This window comes from Blennius ocellaris (assembly GCF_963422515.1).
Source record: "Blennius ocellaris genome assembly, chromosome: 15".
Classification (NCBI taxonomy): domain Eukaryota; kingdom Metazoa; phylum Chordata; class Actinopteri; order Blenniiformes; family Blenniidae; genus Blennius; species Blennius ocellaris.
Genome location: NC_137664.1, coordinates 9,626,910 through 9,650,465, shown reverse-complemented (window position 1 = coordinate 9,650,465; position 23,556 = coordinate 9,626,910). Strand labels below are relative to the sequence as shown.

The window sequence follows — 23,556 nt, the reverse complement described above, 5'->3', positions numbered from 1 at the left end:
GGTCAGTAAAACTATTCTATCATAAAGCCAAAAAACTGCCTAAAAAGCTGCACAGAGCTATGGAAGGATGTGATGATTCTCTGCGAATTAATAGATTCTAGTCCATTCCTTTTTTTGTGCGGCATTCAATACAAAAATTCACCCATGGGCATAAAACTGCATTTCTCACATAACCAAATATTGTTCTACAACTTGTTTCATGTTAGTTGTTAATGCAACTTCAAACTATCAATAAAACAATCATCTCCCTATCATGCTGATGAATAGTCCATTTGAAGAAATACGAAATAATGACTTCTATTTGCTTCGAAACACATGATTTTCAAGGCCATGCTTCTCACATTTTGGAAACTGAAAACAAAATGGAAAAAGAAACTAATAATTCTAGGGAGTACACCAAAAGAAATTATTAGCACTGTTGCAGCAGAAAAACATTCGGATGTATTTTCCCATCATAGGTTTGTACCAATTTTTCTCTCACTCTTTACAAGTACTTCACCTTTCCAATTTTTTATGCTTATTTCTTGGCTGAGGACAAAGTCACACACACACCCACACAATTCTATATCTGGAGCTTCTCTTACACCTCTTCATGACATTCGAACTCGATACGACCAAAACAACTCCCCTGCATTGCTCATGTGCCTGCTACAAAAACTTTTTTTTCCTGCAATTTATCTTCCGCTTGATGATTAATTTCTCACAGATCATTGAGTCTACTCGAATAAGAGTCATAAATAAATCTGCACTAAGATTCCAGTAATTTCCTGTTGTTGTATTGGGTGGCACTACTGAGTCACTGTCCTCAGCTGTTGACACTAAAACAACTAGTGGTGCAACTTGGTATTACAATAGTGAATATGCTTGGATCCGTTGGCTATCTTTTGGGGTTTAATTGTGTACAATTACAAGTTTGTTTCACTTTGACATAAAAAATCTTGAGTCCCCACTTGTTTTTAACTGACAATGTTCCATTTTGCATCGTTAACACACTTCTTGCCAGTGATAGATCCCATAAAAGACATGGCATCATACAATGTCACATCCATGAAATCCTCTGTAGTGGTGAAGAACGAGCTTTGTGGAGCTGTAACATTGCAAGTTATATTGTTCTAATAGCAGAAAACTTAATTAACTAGGTGAGCCCTGGGGGATCTTACAAAATGCCTCCCCAAGCAACAGCAGAGTGCAGGAATGACCCCCAGCTACCACAGACCTGCTTACTGATACAGAAAATTTGATTGCTTCTCATATTCCAGTGAATTTTCAACATTTCCCATTTTACCTCAGGATACAGACACTCAGAATGCATTAGAATAGGTACATCGCAGGAAAAGGGGCAGTGCACGTGGGCGTTATTAGCTAAATGAATTTTAATAAATAACACTTGAAACATAATGAAACATAAGACAATATGAAAGACGAGATTAAATGCTTGTTGAAGTATGCAAGACAGATAATGGGATACAGTAGTGAAACAGATGAGTTTAAGGAGGTGGGTAATACTGCATGTTCAATTTATATGTAAATCAATCCACCTAATAGAATGACCTCGACCAGGTGCCAGAGGATAGGAAAACGATCCCACCCAAAAGCATTTTTGAAATTTGAAATCTCATGAGCTTTAACAGGAATACAGTGTCAGCCTGGTGCTACAATAACCCATTAGAGAACAGGCTAATGAGGTGATTTATTCGAGTCCCCACACAGTACCTTCGACAATCTGCACATTACACATGCGTGGCTGCGGTTTGTGCCCCCGATCCAGGTGCCTTCAGCAGGAGGCAGATTGCCCTTTGCACCCATGTTGCGTGTGAGCATGAAGGGAATGGATGGCTGGCAAACATGCCAACACTATCTGCCTCTGCTCCCTCTCACCTTTTTGTCCTGCGGTTGTCTGAAACAAAGACACAATATGTCTGTCACACTGACCCTCCTTGTTAGAGAGACAGCAGAGGATAATCAGGAGTGAACAAACGATGTGCTCCGATTCCCCTGTTGTGTGACATTTGACCGTGATCGTACTGTAGATGCGGTAACCAGCCAATCTGATGCATTTCACGTGCTTCGGCTCGCACATAGACAAGAAAGTCACTTCTCAATCAATCACCCGCATATTCCGATAATTTATTTGAGTCAAGTCCGGCCAACTTTTTGTTTTCAAAATCCCCGTGTGGGCCAAAGAATGCTACAATCCCCCTGTCGATCAGTCACTAATGGTGTGCAGCAGTGGGAGGTCAGGACACCTGCGTCTGCTGCCTGATAATGAATATGATGAAGATAGATAATACTTTACCCTGTCTGAAACCGCACTTTCAGCGAGGGAGTGATTACCCTGGTAATTGGGATCCATAGTGTCTGTCACCGGAAAGACTCGTGATGAGGCCATCTTAACTACAAATGTAGATAACATTTACATTACTCACGTTGGAAACTGGAGTCACAGTTTCACAAATCAGCAGCGACAACCATAAAATCAAATCTGTGACCTAACTTCATGTAAGGTTTTAAGACAAATCACATCACATTACAATCACTTGATCTGTAAAACACGGCCACCCCAAAGCAGCATACCTGTGTTTTTACATGCTCGGATTATCAACTCAAGGTTAACCAGAACTCCTGGTTATATCGTTATATATTTTAAGTCACGCAAACTTCAGTGTCAAACAACACTAAAAGAGTCTAGGAGCCCCCTAAAATAAAATATGGAGGTAGTATTCAACAGTAAAGCCTGGAACAGAGAAATCGTTGTCCAACTGGTGAATAATTGTAACAAATTAGATGGCCTGCTGTCCAGATTTTCATATGTTCTTATTACAGAATTCAAGTGAGAATCACAATGGCCTTAATCTTTGACAATCAACACCTAAAACTGAACTCTTTCTTCCTTAAATTACCGAGAACAGATATACCAGTTCTCAAGAAATTCTCAGAAGAAATCCTGAAGATCTGTTGTGAATGAGGGAGAATATTCAGACAGAGGCTGACACCTGGAAACCCATTTTCTCTGCTCCATGGCTGTCGCTGGGTTGCGGTATGAAAATGTTAAACTGGAAATATGGGAGAGGGAAGTAATAATTGTTTGTGCCTTTGAGGCTATTTTTGCTACTCTGACCACTTCTATCTTGTGGTTTGACATATTGATCATTTTCCTGCATGGGCCAGCTCTATGATCCACTTTGTTATTTTAAAACTCTTGAAGCTAAGAATTATGAAGGTCTCAGAGTAATCATTACCATGTGAAGCCACTTTTTTTTTCCCTCTTTGGTGCAGTTTTGTGCGACTCCTGAGGGAAGCTGGGTTTCCTCGAGGTAATGTTCCAGTGCATTGTGGGTGCTGAGACTAAAGAGGGGGTGCTGTTAATGACCATCTGCTCGGAGAGCAACCTTTTTAATGAAGACAGATGTTGGGAGGATCTGACCAGGGGGCTGCAGGCAGGGGTCTAATGACACATCCTTCTATGTCTGGACCTTCTCCGTTGTCTTACATGGCCTGACAGCCTTCATCACCGCACTGATACAGAAGAATTCAAACAAGCTTCCCGATGCGGCAAGTTTGTACACACACCCACACACACGTGAGAATGTGCTGCAATGTTAAGCCGTGATAATTGTGAAAGACGGCCACCTTAAGCAATTTAGTTAAGCTCACAGTCGATTTGACTAAAATAAAACCACGGTGTTGTATTTGGGAGTACAATGCAGTCGATGTAGCAGCTTAATTAAAGTCAAATAAAATGTCGTGCATCCTGTCAAAGACACTTCCACATGTTGACAACATCAGAGGGGTCAATCCTGATGTGACTGCATGAAGAGTCTGCAGGTCTGCTGCATAAATGTTTTACAAGTAGAAAGAAAGCATTAGGCTTTGTCGCCTTGCCACATCATGTTATGGTTGAGTAACACAGATCTAATTGGATTTCAGTTACTTAAATTGAATTCCTCTTCACGTTTGAACCACATCCCCTCAGTTGTCCAGTCTTTTTTCTTTTTCTTTTTTTTCCCCACTGGCTGTGTTTATTGAAGTCTTGGGAAATGTTTCTGTTGATTGGGCAGTGTCAGAGTAAGTCCTATGATCGTGCTCCAGCACTCAGGCCTCATCATCTTGATGTGATACCATAGCCTCAGCCCTAATATCCCAAAAAGAAAAAGAAGAGCTTACTGCATTCACACCCTTAGGCTTCACCCTGAATGTGCGCTCAAATTAAAAACAAGCCCGTGGCCTTACAGCACTTCTAAACATGGGGGCTGTTGTATCAGCAATCTTTTATTAGAGTCATCCTGTTCCGAACCACAGCAGGGAGCGAGGGGGGGGGGGGGTCGACCAAACTGAATGTAGAAGACATGGATGCTGATGCTCCCTTCTGTCCTCTGTTTTATTACATCACTCATCAGTTCTCTTTAAAGATTATTAGAGAAGTCAGCTGAGACAGATGGATGGAGATGGAGGACGCTCAGGAGCCCATCTCTCTCACACTCATCTTCATCTTGATGCTGGTACTGACAGCATAGAAGCAGATGAGGAGATTAATGGATGGGTCTTTTTATTCTCACTGTACTTCATGTACAGTGGATGGCACCACATCCCTAAGAGCACCATATTTATAGCCCTTTGGAATGCAGATATTTGACACAACATTATTTAAACATATTGGCCACAAAACAACATGAGTGATCCCATAGTTTATGGGAAACTTTTAAAGCAACTTAAGATATGAGTATGTGTATCACGATAGTCTGTATGTCTGTTAATATCCTCAGAGTGAACGTGTGAGGTGCTGTGGGCTAATAGTAGCCGTTATAATGAGAGATGAGACCAATAAATTGATACCTCCTACATCCACTACTGTACTTTCAACCACTGCTGCTAAAAGGATTGACTCAGCCTTCACTAACCTTGTATTTGACTCGTACTGTCATTAGCAAATCAAAAGTACATTAATTAATCACAGGTCCAGCAGGTTGTGCATTACCTTAAGTGACTATTGTAATATAACTTAAAGAGAAATCACCTATGATTTCTCATTTTGACACCAGAATGAACGCTTTGCTACTTCCAGGAGTGCTGATGCTGTCATGAAGAGGGGGGGAAATGGATTCTGTAAGTGCTGGAGAGTCTATTAGTGCATTAATTCCACGACAAATTGAGCTCCTCACAAATGGTCAACACTTAAATCTCATCTGGTCCACTTCAAGCCATTTTTTTCACACCGTGCTCCCGTGCCAATTGCATTTAACCTTTCTCCTCACTCTCCTCAGATACTTCCCGTAAAACTTCTGAAAGCGTGACATGTTTTTTCAGTGTGTCAGAAAGGGTGGTAAACTGTACATGTTATCCAACTTCAACATGTACAGCAAATTAAGCCTGGAAGGCTTGTCGATTGCCGAGTTGACGCTTTTTGACATTGAATAGAAGAGTCAGTGAATATCTCTGTTGTTGTGCCTCCAGCTCAGACACTTCACCATTCTGTTACGCTGTGTGGTATTTAGAAACATAGGATGACTCAGTAAGTTGAGGAGAGATGAGCCCAAATCACAGTTTGAGGCACAAACAAGATCACTGGAAGATCTGAAGTATTTGATACAATTATGTAAACAAGAAGGAGCCTTATTTTTGTGACCTTCACAAATACCATTCCTTGTGCTTTTCTGAGTACTCTTTCCTTTGTGTTTGTGTGTGTGTGTGTGTGTGTGTGTGTGTGTGTGTGTGTGTGTGTGTGTGTGTGTGCCCTTGTTGACCTCATATATTTATTAAATTCAACCATTAATGCATAAATACTGCCCTCTTCTGGCGACAACTGGAAACCCAATACAGTATTACAGCATTGAATGTACTCCACAGTTCCCTTAAAAACGGAATGAAAATAAGGTCTGGCATGCTTTACAAGACAAAAATTAAGTCATGAAATGATGCCTCCTTGGAGCCACACAGATAACTCAGAGATCCATAAGCATTATCAACCAGTTCATAATCACTGCTTGGTGATAATAAGGGATATGCCCTGTAATAAAACTGAAAAAAGTAGCACACCTTTTTTAAATAAAAATGTCAAAATATCACAGGGAAAAGGAAATCACTGTCTCTCATGGTCTGTCCCCTCTGCGATGACTAATTCAAAGTCTTGGTACTGATAATGAACAATTTGCTTCTGTAAGCATGCACTACAAGACATGGTTTATTTAGAAATTAATTTAAGTCAAAGCTTTTTGGGTAACCTATGACTAACAGTTTCCCAGATTGTGAAGGAGAGCTCCTTTTTCTATTAGTGTTCCTGAAATAACAGTTACCTTTCCTCCTTCTATAAACACGCTGGTTTCCATGCCATCCTGGAGCAGGATCCACAGAGCAAACAGGCTGCAGAAAAGAGCCAGACAATGAGTGTTGAACTGATGTAGAGGGGTTAGGGAAGGAGGCGAGTCAAGAAGAGGAGGAGGAGGAGGAGGAAGAGGAGGAAGAGGAGGGGGTTCAGAGCAGGTAGCACAAAATCACAAGCTATGGATTGGTAGGAATGCCTAATAGTAACAGTGGGGAGAATATGTAATATAAAGCTTAATCAAGTCACTTTGTTAGATAAGTGTCACACAAGCAACAAAGAAAGGAATAACATTGGAATTAAAATTGTATATATTTTCAATAGGTTTAAAATAGTTAAGGGAAAATGTGGATATGATCCATTAACTCAACAAAGCATCTTTTCTCTACCAAGGTTATTGGCAACTGAGACGATTGCATATCCTCACAGTTATATTCCAGATCTTGTATGTATAGCAACCATTGCTCTTATTTTCCATTTTTGAAAAAAGATGGGTATATTTGATTATTGAGATGGCTGCAAAAATTATTTTCTCACTACCAGGGAGCTAAACTGGGATCGAGCACTTCTACCACAAGAAATGATGAGAAATATAACAGCTAATTTAACAAAGTAGACCATTTCATGCAGTTTCTGCCCTGAAATGAGCCCAACGCTACAGTAAGATGGAGTAAAGTTAATTGATACTTAGTTCAAATATTTCTAAAATGATCTTCAGCATCCCATAGCGTGTGCAACCGACAATCAATTAGTTTTGGGTTATTATCTCGAGGGCCTCAAATTGTTTGGATGTGGACCTCATGCAGATCACGGACCACCAGCTGCCCACATATCTTTTAATGTTGAATGAACTACAAATTACCACAATCCATTTCAGCAAGTAATTACTTCAATGATTGGTATGAGGTATTCCTTAAAAAAAATAATAATAAGAATATATATATTTTTTTTTAAGAAAAATGTTTGAAACCGGAAGAGAGACAAGCTCAAAACACACGATAAAAAAAAAACAGTACATCCGTTTAAAATGAATTACTTCATTGTATTCCTTTGACAAAATATAAGTTGTTTACTTTATACTACTGCCTGTTTATATTACCTACAAACGTGCCGCAAACATCAGTGACGTGGTTACACAATTCAGTCGACGCTCCACGTGAACGCGCACAACTCACCATTGTCCAAGAAGCGCGCGACTCCCAAACACAACTTAATAAGTGAGTTTCGTGCTCGGTTTGAAGTGACGTCGCTCGAATGAAGCTGCGTCTCGGGTGAGAGTGCACGAGGGAGTGCGCTGGGACGGTTCACACCCCCTCCGGGGGGGGTGGCTGGCTCGTGCGCTCAGGGTCCAACAACCATCACAAAAAGTGAGAGAGACGCAACAGTCACGTCTCGGAGGAGCGCAGGAGCCATTCATCCACACATGTCACAAAGTGGGGGAAAAGTTGACGCCAACAGCAGGTGAGTTATCGCGTCACACATGAAAAACCTATTCTTTTTGTTTTGTTTTTTTTTACTGTTTGAGCGCTTCAGAGTGTAATTCAAACTTTTACAATCGTCTGTGTGATACTAGAAACACCGCCTTTGCTGTGCTAACATAACACTGCTGCAACTATACAATAGATCATCAAGATCATTTGACTTCATTCTTTTTCAATGCTGAATTGATCATCTTAGCATACAGATAGCTAACCTCGTTTTAAGCACGATTTAAAAATTCACTAGTTGTTGTGGTTGAATGATTTTCTCTTGGCGAGAGGTCCAAAGTGCAATAGCTCTGCTTTGTTGCTGTTTTTGTTATGTTGTGCTTTATTTTCAAACTCTGTGTCAATTTATGTATGCTTCATTTGCCTGACTGTACCAATGAAATCTGCACAACATATGACAAATTTGTCATGATATTAGTGCAAAAGACTGAACTTCAGTGATTTCTGTTTTCGTGCTGTGCAATGATTCACTGCATCTCAACTTAATGACCATTCAGATTGAGCCTTATTGCACTATATTGTGTTGAGGACTTATCATATTTCATTTATTTCTTACAGCATAACATCAGAGTGCCAACAGGCTTTTATGGTGTTTTGATGCTTTTATATGAACTGCTCAGTGTGTTTTTGAATCACCCTTGGTGATGAATAAAGTCGATTGAATTGAATTGAATCGAATCGAATCCAGAAGTGAGAACAACAATTGCATCAAAATCAAGAAGAATTGGACAAAACAATAAAGTAAGCAGCTGCTCCATTTCTGAAACACTACTATTGGAAACTGCAGACTTCCATGTGATAAAAAAGAGTGGTGCAGTTGCCACAAGTTAATACTGGGTTATTTTGAAGTGCAAGTCCACAAAGATATGAACTTCAGATTTGAATGTTTTACTGTCCTATCACGATCACAATACTAGAAAACATAATTGCATATCACAAGTTTAAATAATATTGCTGTGTTTGAATTATTTCTTAGGATTGAGCCGAGGGCGACCGGTTGCTACAAAGCATGGCTGCCTGAGTCATTATCATCATCAGCAGAGAGTTTTGGGTGGATCTGCTTTTGCCATGAGTGGGAAAGGCTGTCAGCTAATGGTGTCTCCATGCAGTGTGTCCCCATCGCTGAACATGATCCGAGGGCACCAGCACCAAACCATCAGGATGCCCCTGTCATCCCCCCAGCAGACCAGTTTTAGTCCATCTTCTGCGAGGATGGTGAAAATTAAAAAGGAAACGGCTCATTCCTTCACTTCTCAAAAACAGAGCGGGAGCGACATTGTCTTGCCAACCCTGAGCCTCCGGAGGAAAGTGTTAACCACCGGAAAACATCTCACTGCGCCAACTGTCTCCACACACCAGCAACCACCCGCTCATCAACCCCAAGACACAGCAGCGACAAGGCTCTGGCCCTCCAACAACAGCAAAGGTAAAAACAAAAGTCTTTAAAGGGCACGAGTGTTCAATAGTATTAAAGCTGTCCGAGCAAGATAGATGGAGCAGTATACCATGAACAGCGATTCAATAGTGCAGCATCAGGTGTGGCATCTTAAAGAACAACCTGTCTACATTTTAACTGAGATATCGGGGCGACGCCTGAAGTGATCTACTACGCAGTTCTTCTGTCATCATTTATTCTCGGCCTGTCCTTCAAAACCTCACTGTCTTTTTTTTTTTTTTTTGATAGACCACAGTTCCTTTTATCTGTTGATAATTTAGCAAGCGTAAAGTTTGCCCCTAAAGTCTCTACTGCAAACTGGAAGGAGGTGAAAAGCTCATTAGTGATTAACAGAGCAGAGAAAATCTTTGGCCCGTTAAGGTAGGTGAGGGAAATTCCACAATCTGCTCCATGAAGCATAGTTCAAGGAGACGAAAGGTGTTGCATTTGAATTGTGAGAGGATTGTATAATTATGTTAATTGTTTGAGCCGTGGAGATTTGCTGAACATGAAAAAAGACTTTGCTTCGTGATGAATTCTGTGTGTGTGTGTTCTCTAGATGTTTCCTGTGCTGAAATATTGGCTTGTTTTTAACAGGTTGTTCTACGCCTGAACCCACCATAGATATAGTTGGTCGGTCAGCCGCTGTCAACCTTACCGGGACCAGCATCACTGCCGTTAGAGGTCAACCGCATACCGCAGGGCCTGCAGCTCCTCATCCTCCATCACAGTCACACTCTCATTGTGTGCCGATTCCCCACACTGATGCCAGGTGAGCAATCTGAGTACCACCATCTAAAGTGCTGATGAGCTTGCTGAGCACGGTGTTATTTACGTAACAATATTTCTTCCAGATCCTTACTGTCCAGAGAGTCACTGGCATCTACCACCCTCAGCGTGTTTGAAACACAGTCACTGTTTAGTGGCAGACACGACTGGCCATATGGTTACCGTGTGCTCCCGCCCCTGGGACCTACTCAGTGCTCTGGCCAGGCCAGTGAGGGCGGAGAACAACTCCGCCTCTCCCCTGGCACGGACATGTCGGGCACGACCGTATCAGGCGGCACAAGCACCTCTGCCTCTCTGCCCTCATATCTCTTCACAGGTGAGGCTGGAAGTCCAAGACAATCCCGTGCTAAGAAGAGAACTCTCTCCACGTCTCCTTTGTCGGATGTGATGGGTATTGATTTTAATTCGATTATACGCACCTCTCCGACTTCACTTGTGGCATATATCAACGGTTCCCGCAGCTCCTCAGCTTCCCATCCCACTCTGTCACCTGTACCCTCGGAGAGCTACGGCCACTTCCTGGGTGTGAGAGGCCGCTGCATCCCTCAGATCCATCCCTACAGCACGCAGGGCTTCTGCCAGGCTCTGGCCCCTCTGTCAGAGTGTGGCCATATGCAGATGCTTGAAGAGGGAGGGGGTCTGGAGAGCCAGATGGCAAACATGGTGGTAGAGCAGCAGTGCCTCCCAGATGAAGGAGGGGTGCTGGAGAGGACTCCTGATAGCTGCAGCCAAACTACCAACAATATGCTGCCACCGCTACAGTTAGAGCCAGCTTTGCTGAATTCCATCCAAGAAGCGGGTCCTCCACAAGGGCCTCCGCCACCCTACCACTCACACCAGCACGTCCACCTCTCTAGACACTATGGCAAAATGAAAACAGCTTCTGAGGACCCTTTCTTACAAGTTCCCATGGTTCCTACAAGGCATGGGGTCAGCTTTTTACCACAAGTCCCAATGCTGGAGGAAGAAGAGGGAGAGACGGAGGACTATGGAGCCCACCACTGCAGGTGGTTGGACTGCAGTGCAGTGTACGACCAAAAGGAGGAGCTGGTCAGGCACATAGAGAGGTTACATGTGGACCAGAGAAAGACTGAGGATTTCACATGTTACTGGGTGGGCTGTCCACGCAACTTCAAGCCCTTCAATGCTCGATATAAGCTTCTCATCCACATGAGGGTCCATTCTGGAGAGAAACCCAACAAGTGTTCGGTACACATTTCTTCCATGTATCTTTTTAAGATGGTCTCAAGTACCGACAATTTGAGCACTAATTTGATGTTGTCGTTTTACATTTTATTTTATTTGTGTTCTGACAAGCAAGACCATATCTTCCTGATGGAGAGTAGAGAAGTGGAAAGCACCCACTGATTATCAGATTCATATATTTGTGAGTGAGTTGGTAAATGTGATGAATGTCAGCTCACTGGCTTCAACACAGTGTTTCATTCAAAGCCATTGTGTCTAGTTGAAGGCTTTAAAGCCCCGCGCTGTAAGAAAAAAAGGCCTTTTCAGGGTAAATGCCTCATGAGTTCTGGGTTTATGTCCAAGGTTTAGATCAGGAATATGGCCTCTCTTTCCTCTAAACCTAAGCCATGAGGTAATTAGCAGAGTGCTGTGATAATTGACATGGGAGTTAACTCAATTATATAGTTATTAAATTAACACAAAGGAGGACTAGCACTTTAGAATTGGCATAGCACTATGGTCTCCTTGTAGCTACTGGGCCCGTCAGCAGTTTGCCAGGCCACTGTGTGAAAATTTGGCCGTGATTCTGGGAAGGCGAAGCCCTGTAGTCTGCTGTTCTAGTTTCTAGTTGGAGTTTGTCCACAGACTTTATTATACATGAACGAATGGCTTTGTTTCTCCAAGATTTTAATTCTGATTTCAAATCGTGAGAAATGGAAGTTGAGGATGAAAGTAATGTTTTAGATGTCACGTAAACGATTAAGATAGAATCTAAATATATAAAGAGCAAAATCACGAGTTCAACAGGTATAACGATGACAGTGTGCATGCGTGAGTGTGTGTATGATTATTTTGTATCAGTAGGAAAGCTGACATCTGGAAAATTGTATTGTTTTGTCACTTGAAAGGCATCGACCAGGGGTTTCAAGATGCACAACAAACTTTGACTTTGGAGGGACTTGTAACCTGTAACTCAAGGGAACTCGCAGGCATCTAATTCAAAAAATTCCACAGCAGTCGTAGTCGATCAGATTTTGCTATTGACACCCAAGGACAAGGTAGAGCATCATACAATACCTGAGCAGCCTTTCTTTTTACACCAAATTTGGTGTGAATCTGTTCACTAAGAGTTTTAGCGGAAAGTTGATGAAAGGGTCAGTCTTCCTTCCATAGGAACACCCAGCCAAAGCTTGACTAAAGTCCGAGCAGTTAGTGATGGCTACAGCATCAGTTTAATATGTCATCCTGGCTTCAGAAATATTTCAAACACATTTTGAGGCAAAATATTATTGTTAAGACCTCAGAGGTGTTCTGACTTATCGAAAAAATTTAACCTCCTTTGTCGTTTCCTCACTCTCACTGTGAAATATACTGTAGACTTGGATGAGTAATTACCAAACCCCTGGCCAAACATACTTCATGTCACTGCCTTCAACAAGTCAATTATTAACAGCATGCATACCTGTGGCCGACCTTTTGCTCTAAAATACTCACTTATTAGCCGAAGCTGGCTCTGTTGCCATGGGGCTTCCATTCGCTGGATGGGTCTGTTTCCTGTAATCATTCAATAATGAATGATTCATGGTCGTAACCCACTGCCAAAACCAGAATTGAAATAAAGTGCCACTTGAGCTTATAGTACAGTAATTATAGCACGGAGCGAAAAAGCTAGTGCATTAGCATTATTTCTCTGGGATTTTAATGAGTCATTTTAATATTTATTTGTATTTTTTTTGTTTTTCAGATCAAGACAAAGCATTGCTAAAGTTCAGGCTTTTCTTTTTCCTCTTCACAGAATATTTTTCATTGACTGCATGTGACTACTTCAGCAAAAAGGTCAAAACGCTGTCTTGAAACAGATGAAACATTTCACATCAAAATTGAATAATTTATAACTTCCTTTAAGATGTTAAGAAAGATGAAAGAATCTGGGTCTACGTTTCCCAGTCAAAGGTTTGTTAGGTAAATAATTGGTCAATGCTATACAAAATGTTGCAGCCAAAGGTAGAACAATGAGGCAGCTCTTGTTACGCCGTGAACACACAGGGCAGGCCCAGACTTGTACAGCTGTTTAATGGCCGGCAGTTGTTAATGTATCCTGGGCTTATCTGCCTATTTGCATGTGTCACTATGATTTAAGATATTCTGTTATACAAACATAGGTAGAACTAAAACATGCCTATTATCACTCGGATGCACTATGTTAATTAAGATATTTGGACTTTAAAAAAAAATATTCATTAGCACAAATTGGGGAGCTCTTTAGATAATGGGAAGATCTTGTTTACTGGAGTTAGAAGCTTATTAACAGTGGCTGACATATTTTCTGTGACCATTAATTACATCACAAAAAACTGAAACCTTAATTTCAGTTTTTCAATGAATGGTTTTGTTTTTAGATAATTTATATGAGTTTAAAAAAATGAAGTGAAAAACAAAGCACTGAGGAATTATTTTTGTGCAATCAGCTCAAATGTATTCCACCTGCTTCCTCTTCATATCAGTTGATTCCATGCAGTCATGCTGAGTAAAAACTAAACCTTAGTTCCTTCCTAATCCATTGGGTTTACGGACAGAAGTAGCTTGTAACTCAAACCTTGACTAATGAGATTAAAGACTGGGATGATATTTCAGGTTTGACAACATCGTAAGTGCCACTTACAATTGTTTGGAGGGAACTCGCTCAGTCATAGCACTGGGAAGTGATGCTTTTACACCTGAGCACATTTTCTTATTACTGGCTCTGTTATAATTCCTTCTTTTGTAAAGAAATAACTTTGATTGGTTTTTTTTATGATTAAATTAAAGTAACATGGGCCATGTGTGCTAAATCACATCCCAAAACACCTCCTCTGTCTTACAATAGTAAAAAACAGAGGTATAATAACTGTACCTGACTGTTCGGCACAATGCTTTGTATACGTAAAGGTTCATAGGGCTTGTTTTTATTTGGTTTCGTTTTCCTTCCCCATGTTTGATTCCAAGCTGTTATAGAACTCTCATCCTCGAACTAACTAAGCACCACAAATGTGTAATTCAAGGGAGGAGGAGAGGGTAAAAATAACCCATATAATAGTGTGAAAAGTGAGGTGAAACAAAAAAGAGCAAAGGGGGCAGAAACGTCTCTGATGAAGCAGAGAGGAAAGGGGCCCTGAACAGATTGACCAGGGCATTGGACAGAGTCTGCTGGCACAGACTGCACCTGTCATTGTTGAGCTCAGGCATGAGTACCTGCCAGGGGCTGTCAGAAGCTGGCTGTAACACTCATCTACACTGAGGAGCCATACTGCTTTCTTTTCAACTCAGACATCCCTTGTGACAAACTAAAAAGCCCTCGGTGCTTTACGGGCGCTTGAGACAGACAGAGAGGGAGAGAGAGGGATAAGAGGGAGAGTTGCACAGTTACCTCTGGATACTCCTGGAGTGCTGGCACAGTTCTTGCTGCATGCTGGTTTTTGCTTGCCTGTCTGCTTGGTTTGGACAGACTATTAATCTCTGTCCGTGCTGCTTTTCTCATGGTACTCTAATTGAGGAATGTGCTGTCAATTAGTTTCTTTAACCTGTATTTGTGATTTATGTATTTTGTCAACTAAAACTTTCCTGAAAAGGAGCATTTTCCAATGTATTCTAAAGATTACCTCCAGATCACTCCCACGTTCACAAAAGAAATGACATGATGCATTTCCTATCGTATACCATCCCCTTGCTTCTATAGCTTCTACTATTCCAAGTGAATTGAGATACAATTTATTGGAAAATTTGTAGTGAAAAGAAGTGTGAAAAATATATTGATATTCAAGTTTGTATACGTACTCCCAGGAACTTCTAAGTGGTTGACATGAAAAAGCTACATTGTGGGTTATGTTCATGAGAAAGAATGCCAAGTATTTCTAATAACCAGCAGGGGGGGGGGGGGGGGGGGAAGCTTTTAATTTGGCTTTGTCACTAGTGACTGAGAGGTATCAGTATGTGAAGAATTCAGTCTTGGAGGATGAATAACAATATCAGACATGGTCTGTGTGTTTCGCCCATAAGGCTTAGTAAGGACATTCCAACCTCTGTGTGAACAGGAAGAAGGAGAGCAAGGTCCGTCTGTTACAAAAGAAAAGCTTTGATGATTCACATATTTTAGCTGTGTGGTCACTGTGGTCGTATGATACTGCAACAAACGGATCTGTTTTGTTACTTTGGATTATTGCAATGTTAGAATTTAGGCAGGAAATCAGACTTGGAGCTTGCGCATGGCTTTGTGTGCTATGATGTACATTATGTACATTATGTAAACAACGCTTAAAGTCTAGATATTATTGTGACTCTGCCAAGCATAAAGTTAAATAGAAGCACTGTTTGTTAGGGGTTTTGGTTTTTTTTCTTAATTTTGCAATGGAGCTACCAGCTGCTGTCAAGGTGATGGAAGACAGGCAACTGAAAACACAACACAACCATATAGTTATATGTGTATAAACACTGACCCCTGCTGGTGACATCCCAACCAGCAAATGAATTCTTCATCAAACGATCCACCTTCTATATCACTATATTCAATTTACTAATTAGGTGCTGGGTCAAATCCCAGTTGAGTATGAGCAAAGACAGAGTGCACAGTTTATCACAAGGTGAACATAAATGTATACAAAACCACACACTCACAATTTAAAAACACAGGTTGGCCTCAACTTCAGCATTTTGGACTTTGGAAAGGTGTATAAGGGCATCAGGGTTATCTCTTTTCTCTCTTGAGAAGATGGTGGGTTTCTTTTTGGAGTTTGCAGAGGGTTTCTCCTCCCACAGTCTAAAATATATGGATTTGTGGTTAATTGGTGACCCGAAATTGCCCATAGTCAGTGTGTGATTGTTTCTCTATAGTGATGGACTGGCGACCTATTCAGAATGTACGAGTTAGCTGGGATGAACACACTGCTGGATGAAGCTGTATATAAAAAGGAAGGATGGACTGTTGGTGGAGGTACCCATTGAAACCCATGCAAAGCCCACACGTAAAGTCCGCACTCAAACAGGAGATATTTTTGTGTTAAGACAAGGGTACTTTTTTTTTTACCCTGCTGTCCTAAGATGTTTTGTTATATTAATGTTGAATGTAAAAAAAAAAATGCTATAAAAGATGCATTCAGCCTTGATGCATCAAATTCCAGTAATTGTATTTGTGACAGTTTCTCATTCCCGGTATCATTGTGGTAAAAGGAGCAGAATAATCACAGTTCAAATGTTCAAAGGGCCTGTATTTGTCAATTTGATCATTTGTTTAGCTTGAACAAAAGTAATTAAAGGGCCAGATTGAATTGAAGGTTAGCTTTTAGCAGCATAATGTCAGGCCATAAAACATTAAAATCTGTGTTATTTGTGTAGTGCCATTCACAACACAATCCTTTTATCGGGGTGAGCACTTATTGAAAATATATATTAACATCATACCATATCATGAGCAGCTGAAATTAATCAATAATCAAACTCTCATTATACTAATAAGGGTTTCTATCCATCCAAGTTCCAGACAAATAATATTTGTCCCTCTCAAGGTTTTGCTGATATTCTCTCGTCAATCATGAAATTCACACTAAACCGTTAAGGCTAATTTAAATGTCACCTGAAATTAAGCGCCAGTAATATTTCTATTGAAAAGGCGTTCTCTATTCCTTCCTCCACTCCCTCCCACACACAGAGGTCAGCTGCCTTTTGTCAATAACAAGTCCAGCGCACATACTCCAAGTATATACTGTATAATATCAAGATTTTTTTTTTATATAATATGAATGAATCTGCTTTTGAGTGGATGTACTTGAAATGCTGCTGATGTGCGGGAATATCTCTATCTAATCTTGCTGTCCTTGTATATTTTTATAGTTCGAAGGCTGCAAAAAGGCTTTCTCTCGACTTGAGAATCTGAAGATCCACTTGCGCAGCCACACGGGGGAGAAGCCCTACCTGTGTCAGCACCCAGGATGCCACAAGGCTTTCAGCAACTCAAGTGACAGAGCTAAACACCAGCGCACACACCTGGACACAGTGAGTGGCACCTCATGTACAACTACAGACAGTATCTCGGTGTTTAGGTGTCGCCGTGTGTGTGTGTGTGTGTGTGTGTGTGTGTGCGTGCGTGCGTGCGTGTCTCCACATCAGTGTGAACGTCCGTGTGTTTTTATGTGTTTGTGGTTGTACAGAAGCCGTATGCATGCCAGGTCCCGGGCTGTGGCAAACGTTATACTGATCCCAGCTCCTTGAGGAAACATATGAAGTCCCATTCTAGTAAAGAGAGACAACTACGGAAGAAGGCAAGTGCTATATGTTCCAGACTCAACGGCTTTGCTGAGCTCTTTTGGAGAAAATGTAGTTGACTCTGGGAAGATTTTTCATTCAACACTTAAAAATGACAATAAGACACTTAAAAACACTCTGCACAGCTCGTTAACAATGACTTAAAAGTTGAATTGGAGTTGTGGGAATTTGCTGTCTTTTCCAGTCGACTGAATGTCAGTTGTGATGACAGCAAGTTGACAGCCTCACTTCCTCCACATCACAGCCACGGACAGAAAATGAGTCCCACTGCCACATGTCACATGTTTTATTTCACTCTGCCTTCATTTAATCTCTCTAATTAGCTGGCATTTTAATGTTGTGACTCGTCCATCCCCCAGCTGACGTGTGTCCAGAAATATGCAATTTACCTCAACTTGTATTACCGTACAAGTAGATGCCAATACAGTGAAATGATGATATCTCGCAGGTAATAGTAATTTGTATCTGCTTTTATGCTCACACTGACAGAACAAGGTCACACAAAACAATGATATTCTTTAGTGAACTTTATCTTTCACCTCCTTTATTTTCCATTTATGTCCTCTCCATTGCAACGTGGCTTTGTCGCACTGCAGTGTTGGAGTCGAGATATCTTATATGCATGTGAAAAATGCTCTTTTGCCCTGTGGTTTATGTCTCCATAGATACAGACAAAGAAGGTGGGTTGTTGCTAAATAAAGTGACATTTAAAAAAGTCTCTAACATGCTCAACTTCTTTCTCATGAAATTCAAAAGTTAAATATAATTATAATTTCACGAGTGATTGCCCAAGTGGGTTGCATGCTATATTTTCTATTTGCTGTAGAACCTCCTACCTGAGAATCCCAGAGCAAATAAATTTGATATTAGTAATCAGGTTTCAATCAGAAAATATCAGCGATAGAATTATCACATAAAAATATCTTCAGAATTTTTTGGATAGTGAAGTATGGATATGTGTAGTGAGATATAAACAATTATGGCAGCCATTCGTACTGAAGATGCCTCGTTTACTTCTAGATATTTTGAATTAATTTAAGTATGGAGTTTGTAATTTTGATTTCACCTGCCTTTGTCAAGGTAGGTTGCATGTTAAATTAGCTGCATTCCCCACCCAAAACCTATTAATCCTATATGAATCCATAACCTGAAAGCGTGTTACAGTGATTGTAGTAAGAAGGTTTGGGTCAAAATGGTGTGTGCATTATCAAAATATCTTCTTCTTTTTCATTTGATAGTGGAGTAGATTAACATGTGGCAAGTGAGAGACAGTGTTGTTTGGCAGAAAGATGTTTTCCAACTAGATTGCATCAGCATGTGTACCATCACAACTCCCACTTAAGATGTTTCTACAGTAGATGTTTTAAATTGAGTTCATTATGATTTGTGGTCGTAATTTCATTTGTCATTGCTGCATGTTGTATTTGTTTCTTACCAACAGTAAAAAATACAATACAATCAGTGGTGGACACGCAAATATGTGCGAGAGATAATGTTTTCATGTCAGGTTCTTCGTTAAGATGCTTTAAGTTGGGTTCTACAGTTTATGTTTTATACAGATTAATTTGACTCATGTGATTGTGATTTCATCAGCCATCAGTCTTTCATCAGTAGTTTTCATTAATTTTGCATGGTTTGCCACAAAGAGTGATAAAATAGTACACTGCCAATATATAAGGTCATGTAAAAATACACTAATATAACATGAAAATTTAAACCATTTTTAAATGCTCCAACATCAACCAAATGAAATTCCCAAATCTGTATAGCATAATTCTTTTTCAACACTCTTGCTACCCTTTGACCACACAAATTATACCACAGACAGAAGCAGACACGACCATCAATTATTTCAACATGAGGCTGTGTGATTTAAAAAAAAAAAAAAAAAAAGGCTCTATTTATGTTTATTCAACTGGCTCAAAGAGATTTGATACAGCACTGGCTCTGTGATCATTCAAGCATAACTGCTCAAAACGACCTGTAAGACGAAGCGTGATAATAAAATCAGACGTGTAAAAAAAAATCCATGGTGTTTCACTTATGTTTGTTTTTTTAATGTTTATAATGTACGGTACATTGCAAGTCAAGCAAGAGAAGAATGCACAGGCACATTGTTGAGGCGATTTTACTTTATCATGGATATACTGATACAGTAATAGCACAGTTTAAAAAAAAAAAAAGAAGATTCTGACAGAATGCAACCTTTGTTTATTTGTGTTTGTTTATAATTCTGCTTCTATAGATGAAATCCACTGCTGAGGTGACCCAGGACTCACTGACAGATTGTTTAACCATCCACCCTCTACAGCCGAGTCTCTCTCCTTTGGCAAGGCTAGACTTGAACCTATCCCCTGGTGCCTCGCATGATTCATACTCTGGTATGTCTGAACTGTGGCTCGCTGCTTCCATAGTTTAATATAAAACAGATGGATGGATGGATGTTGCACGTGGCCCTGAAGTGTCTGTCGTCCATGTTCCTCAGATGCTCCACAGGGACCTGACTCCTGCAGTAATCCTCACCTGGCTCTGTTGTTCTCCTTACAAGATAATTACAGGTACTGAGGATATTTGTGTTCTAATCATTTAGTTACACAGCATTGGCAGAGTGAATATTCAGGGCATGACAAACATCTTTTGTATAACATCAGTGATTAAAATTGTCCATGCACACATTGAAAAATAGATTATTAATCCAGCTAGAATTCATTCAAACCCTTTTGTTATTCTGTTGAAGTACACATATCTTTTTCTTTAAAAAAAATAAATAAATCTTTGTTTTTTTAATGCTGTAGGATTTTAATATATGCAGTGTTCAAAGCTTTACTCAGTAAGCCAACCGATATCTTCTTTCATTTTGTGTTCCCGTTGGCATTTTCACCACAGCTTATTTGAATGCTTCACAAATCTTTTATTTTTCTTCTGGTTTTTAAACTGAAGCGACCAATTTAAGTGTTGGTTGTCATGGATTTGAGACTATAAGCTCATAATTAAGATAATCAGTTTAAGAGAAAACACTATTTGTACCCTGGTAAAAGACTTGTTTGGGGTTTTTGTGTGTGCCTTATTGTTTTGTTTAGTTTTTTTTTGTTAATTTGGTGTGTGTGTGGGTGGATGCTAGGGCTGAAAATAAGCTTTTTTTTTTGGTTGAGGAAAGCCAGCAACCCATTTCTCTTGTCAACCCATAGGAAAACATCCCTTCATCTATACACTTCAAAGCATTTGATAAAAGATTTCTTTCGTCGTGAGCAGTCAGATGCTCATGGCTCCTCACTGGCTTTGATTGTTCTCATATCAGCAGTAGGCCAAAGCATTCGCGGCAGGACTCTGAGCAGACAATCCGCATGTGAAAGCAGACCTTGCTGTGCCTCATTGGTCTCAACCGCTCGCATTAATGGATGCTATAGCCACCGACAAGAGCTGCTAAGGAATTCAATAAGTGAATCGTAAAATTCGAGAAATACAATTTGAGGCCGAACGGGAGAGGAGAGACTGCTGTAATTACTTTTAAGATGTTTAATCAAATGTGAATTTCTTGTTGCCCCTTTTCCGGACTCCAGGTTTTCTTCCAGTTGTCAAGAAACTTTGGTTTGTTTAATAGTGCCGCTATTGGCAAACAGACTTGCAAACCAAACCATGGCCACTCGTCAACTTGAAAGCAGGATAGTTTTTTAATGGAAAGTATGTTGAGATTGTACACCACCTAAAATGATGACGTAAAACTCAGGAGGACTCGACCGAAAGTAGTCGATAACTGCATTATGTATGAAACACTGAAGGGCTTTTCATTTCATACTTGTGAACTCTAGAAGAGTGAAAATGTGACAATGCATGAACTTATTATCAGGTGGGGAGTCTGTAGGAAAAAGCTCTGTGCCACATATAATTTGTTACAAATTGTAATGTAATGTATGCTTTGCGTTTCAGTTGAACACAGAGTAGATCGCATCCTACATGGAGTGCACAGTGTTCTTTTGTCGAACAAAAATTATGCAGTGCAGAAAATTAAGGGTTAAATGAGATGTGTGGGAAGCCACACTGTACAGAAATCCATAAATGCAGTATTTTTTTTCTCCCATGGCTCCAACAAAGATTGAAAAGTTTAAGAAGACAAACAAGAAAAACTTTCTGTCCTGTTATTATGTAGTTGTTTGTTTTTGTTTTTCATACTGAGCAAACATAATATGAGATCCAACTTGTTAAGTACCAAGAAGAGTCGTGACTGGTGACAATTTATCTCATGCCAAAATGTCTAGCAGCTGTTTTGTAAAAGATTTGACATTTTTGTATGCATGAATGATTTATTTATTTTTTGCAGTTGAGGCCACATAACAAATAAGAAACGCACTCTTTTTTTTTAAGAATAAAAAACAGAAATAGTTAATTAATTTAATGTTTATAATGACCATTCTCTAATAGCACATTTTACCACTTCAGCTGTCTCACCGTGGTTTGTCACTCATTCGATCACACAATAATACACGTTTGCACATATGAACATGTACATACAACTGAAAGCAACTCAGTGTAGTATCTTTCCCAAATACACTTCAACACATGTTCAGAGTCAGATGAGAATCAAACCACCCTTTCCCTGAGCCGAAGAATAGCAATTCCAATGCTTAATGCAATTATACTGACAATCTTTTTTGTAAATGAAATATACTTGTTGAATATTAGAGAAACTCTTAATGATACATTGAACACAACAATGAAAGTAAACAAATGACTGTGCTTCCTGTGAAAAAGGTATTCTTTTCTATCGTACATCCACAAGCAAAGTATTGACTCTAACTCAAAACCTTTCAGTTTTGTTGATCCTCCCCCTCACCCGCTCTTCCCCGGAGGAAACTGTGGGCCTTGCTCTTCCACCTGCCTCCCGCATCCTCCCAAAGGGACATCCCTGCCAAACAGCTGTGATCTGAAACAGGCCAGCCAGCCTCCTGATTTGGCCGATCACAACCCAGGTAGCCGAAGGTTTTGGGGTTTTTTTGTTTTTTTTTAATGACAGCATTCTTCATGTTTGTCACTCCACATATGTAAACACATGTGTGCCAAAGGGGTGGATCCCCTGAAAAATGTTCGAGTTTCACATATGTGGAGTCTATTAACAAACGCGTGGGCGGTTTGACAATCTGTTTGAACAGATTCTCTCACATGCACATTGATCTTGCGGTATATATTCATGATGTGTAGCAGGTGGCTGGTGATTTCTCTAGTTAAGACAGATTCAGGCAGCTTCACTCTGTGTACCTTTAAATAGATATCACCTATTTTCCCCCAGGACCTGACAGCCACAATGATGTTGACAAGGTGTTAAGACGCAGACAATACTCAAGGTTTATTGCTGTATTTCTACGAAAAATGCATCATTAAAAGAAAAAACCTGCAGTCCATAATTGAATATGTTTTGTTTTATTTTCTGTAAAAATAATGTAGATTTTCTCATACCCTGATAGATATGATATGACCCTGTCGGGCTCACGAGGACAAATAATGATTCTTGATGCATGCAGATTCTTTTGGGTGACAAGTCACTCTACAGCCATCAATAATGCCTGTTGGGTGATCACCTCGCAAACAGCCCTAAACTTGTTTTTACATACAAGTACTTTATTGCCATTGGATTTCACAAACGTCATCGTGCACATGTGTGTGTTTTCTTTGTGTTTGCATGTGTTTGGTATGTGTGAGCAGGATTCGGTGTCCACATTCACGGGGAGGACGTGAGCACTAATCAAACCTTACCTGGAGGGGATTTCTTCCATGTGAAAGACCACTGCACAAGCCAAGTCTCCTGCATATACACAGAGGGATGATCCGTCGCACCTGTGGCCGCCCTGACTTTGCACTACATTATGTGCCTGTTCCATTTAAATCAACTGTTTAATGAGAAGAATACACACCTGGCTTTTGCAACCAGGCAGCGGCATTATTTAGCAATACATAAAGGGCATTAGATTAGAGCTGTTCGCTGCCTTGGACTGAACAAAAAAAATGAGCTGACTCTTTTATCCTTCAGTTAGATTTCTCCAACTGTACATTCTGTA

General features: G+C 40.3%; 1 protein-coding gene across 1 annotated transcript; it reads left to right on the top strand.

The window, feature by feature from the left end:
- Nucleotides 1-8,871: 8,871 nt before the first annotated feature.
- glis3 (GLIS family zinc finger 3) lies at nt 8,872-23,325 on the top strand (the record flags this gene model as incomplete). Its single annotated transcript, XM_080509896.1, has 9 exons — nt 8,872-9,229; nt 9,836-10,010; nt 10,093-11,236; nt 17,075-17,236; nt 17,392-17,502; nt 19,752-19,887; nt 19,992-20,064; nt 22,316-22,473; nt 23,204-23,325. The coding sequence occupies 9 exons, from the start codon at nt 8,872-8,874 to the stop codon at nt 23,323-23,325; spliced, it is 2,439 nt and encodes an 812-aa protein (XP_080366022.1).
- Nucleotides 23,326-23,556: the final 231 nt, after the last annotated feature.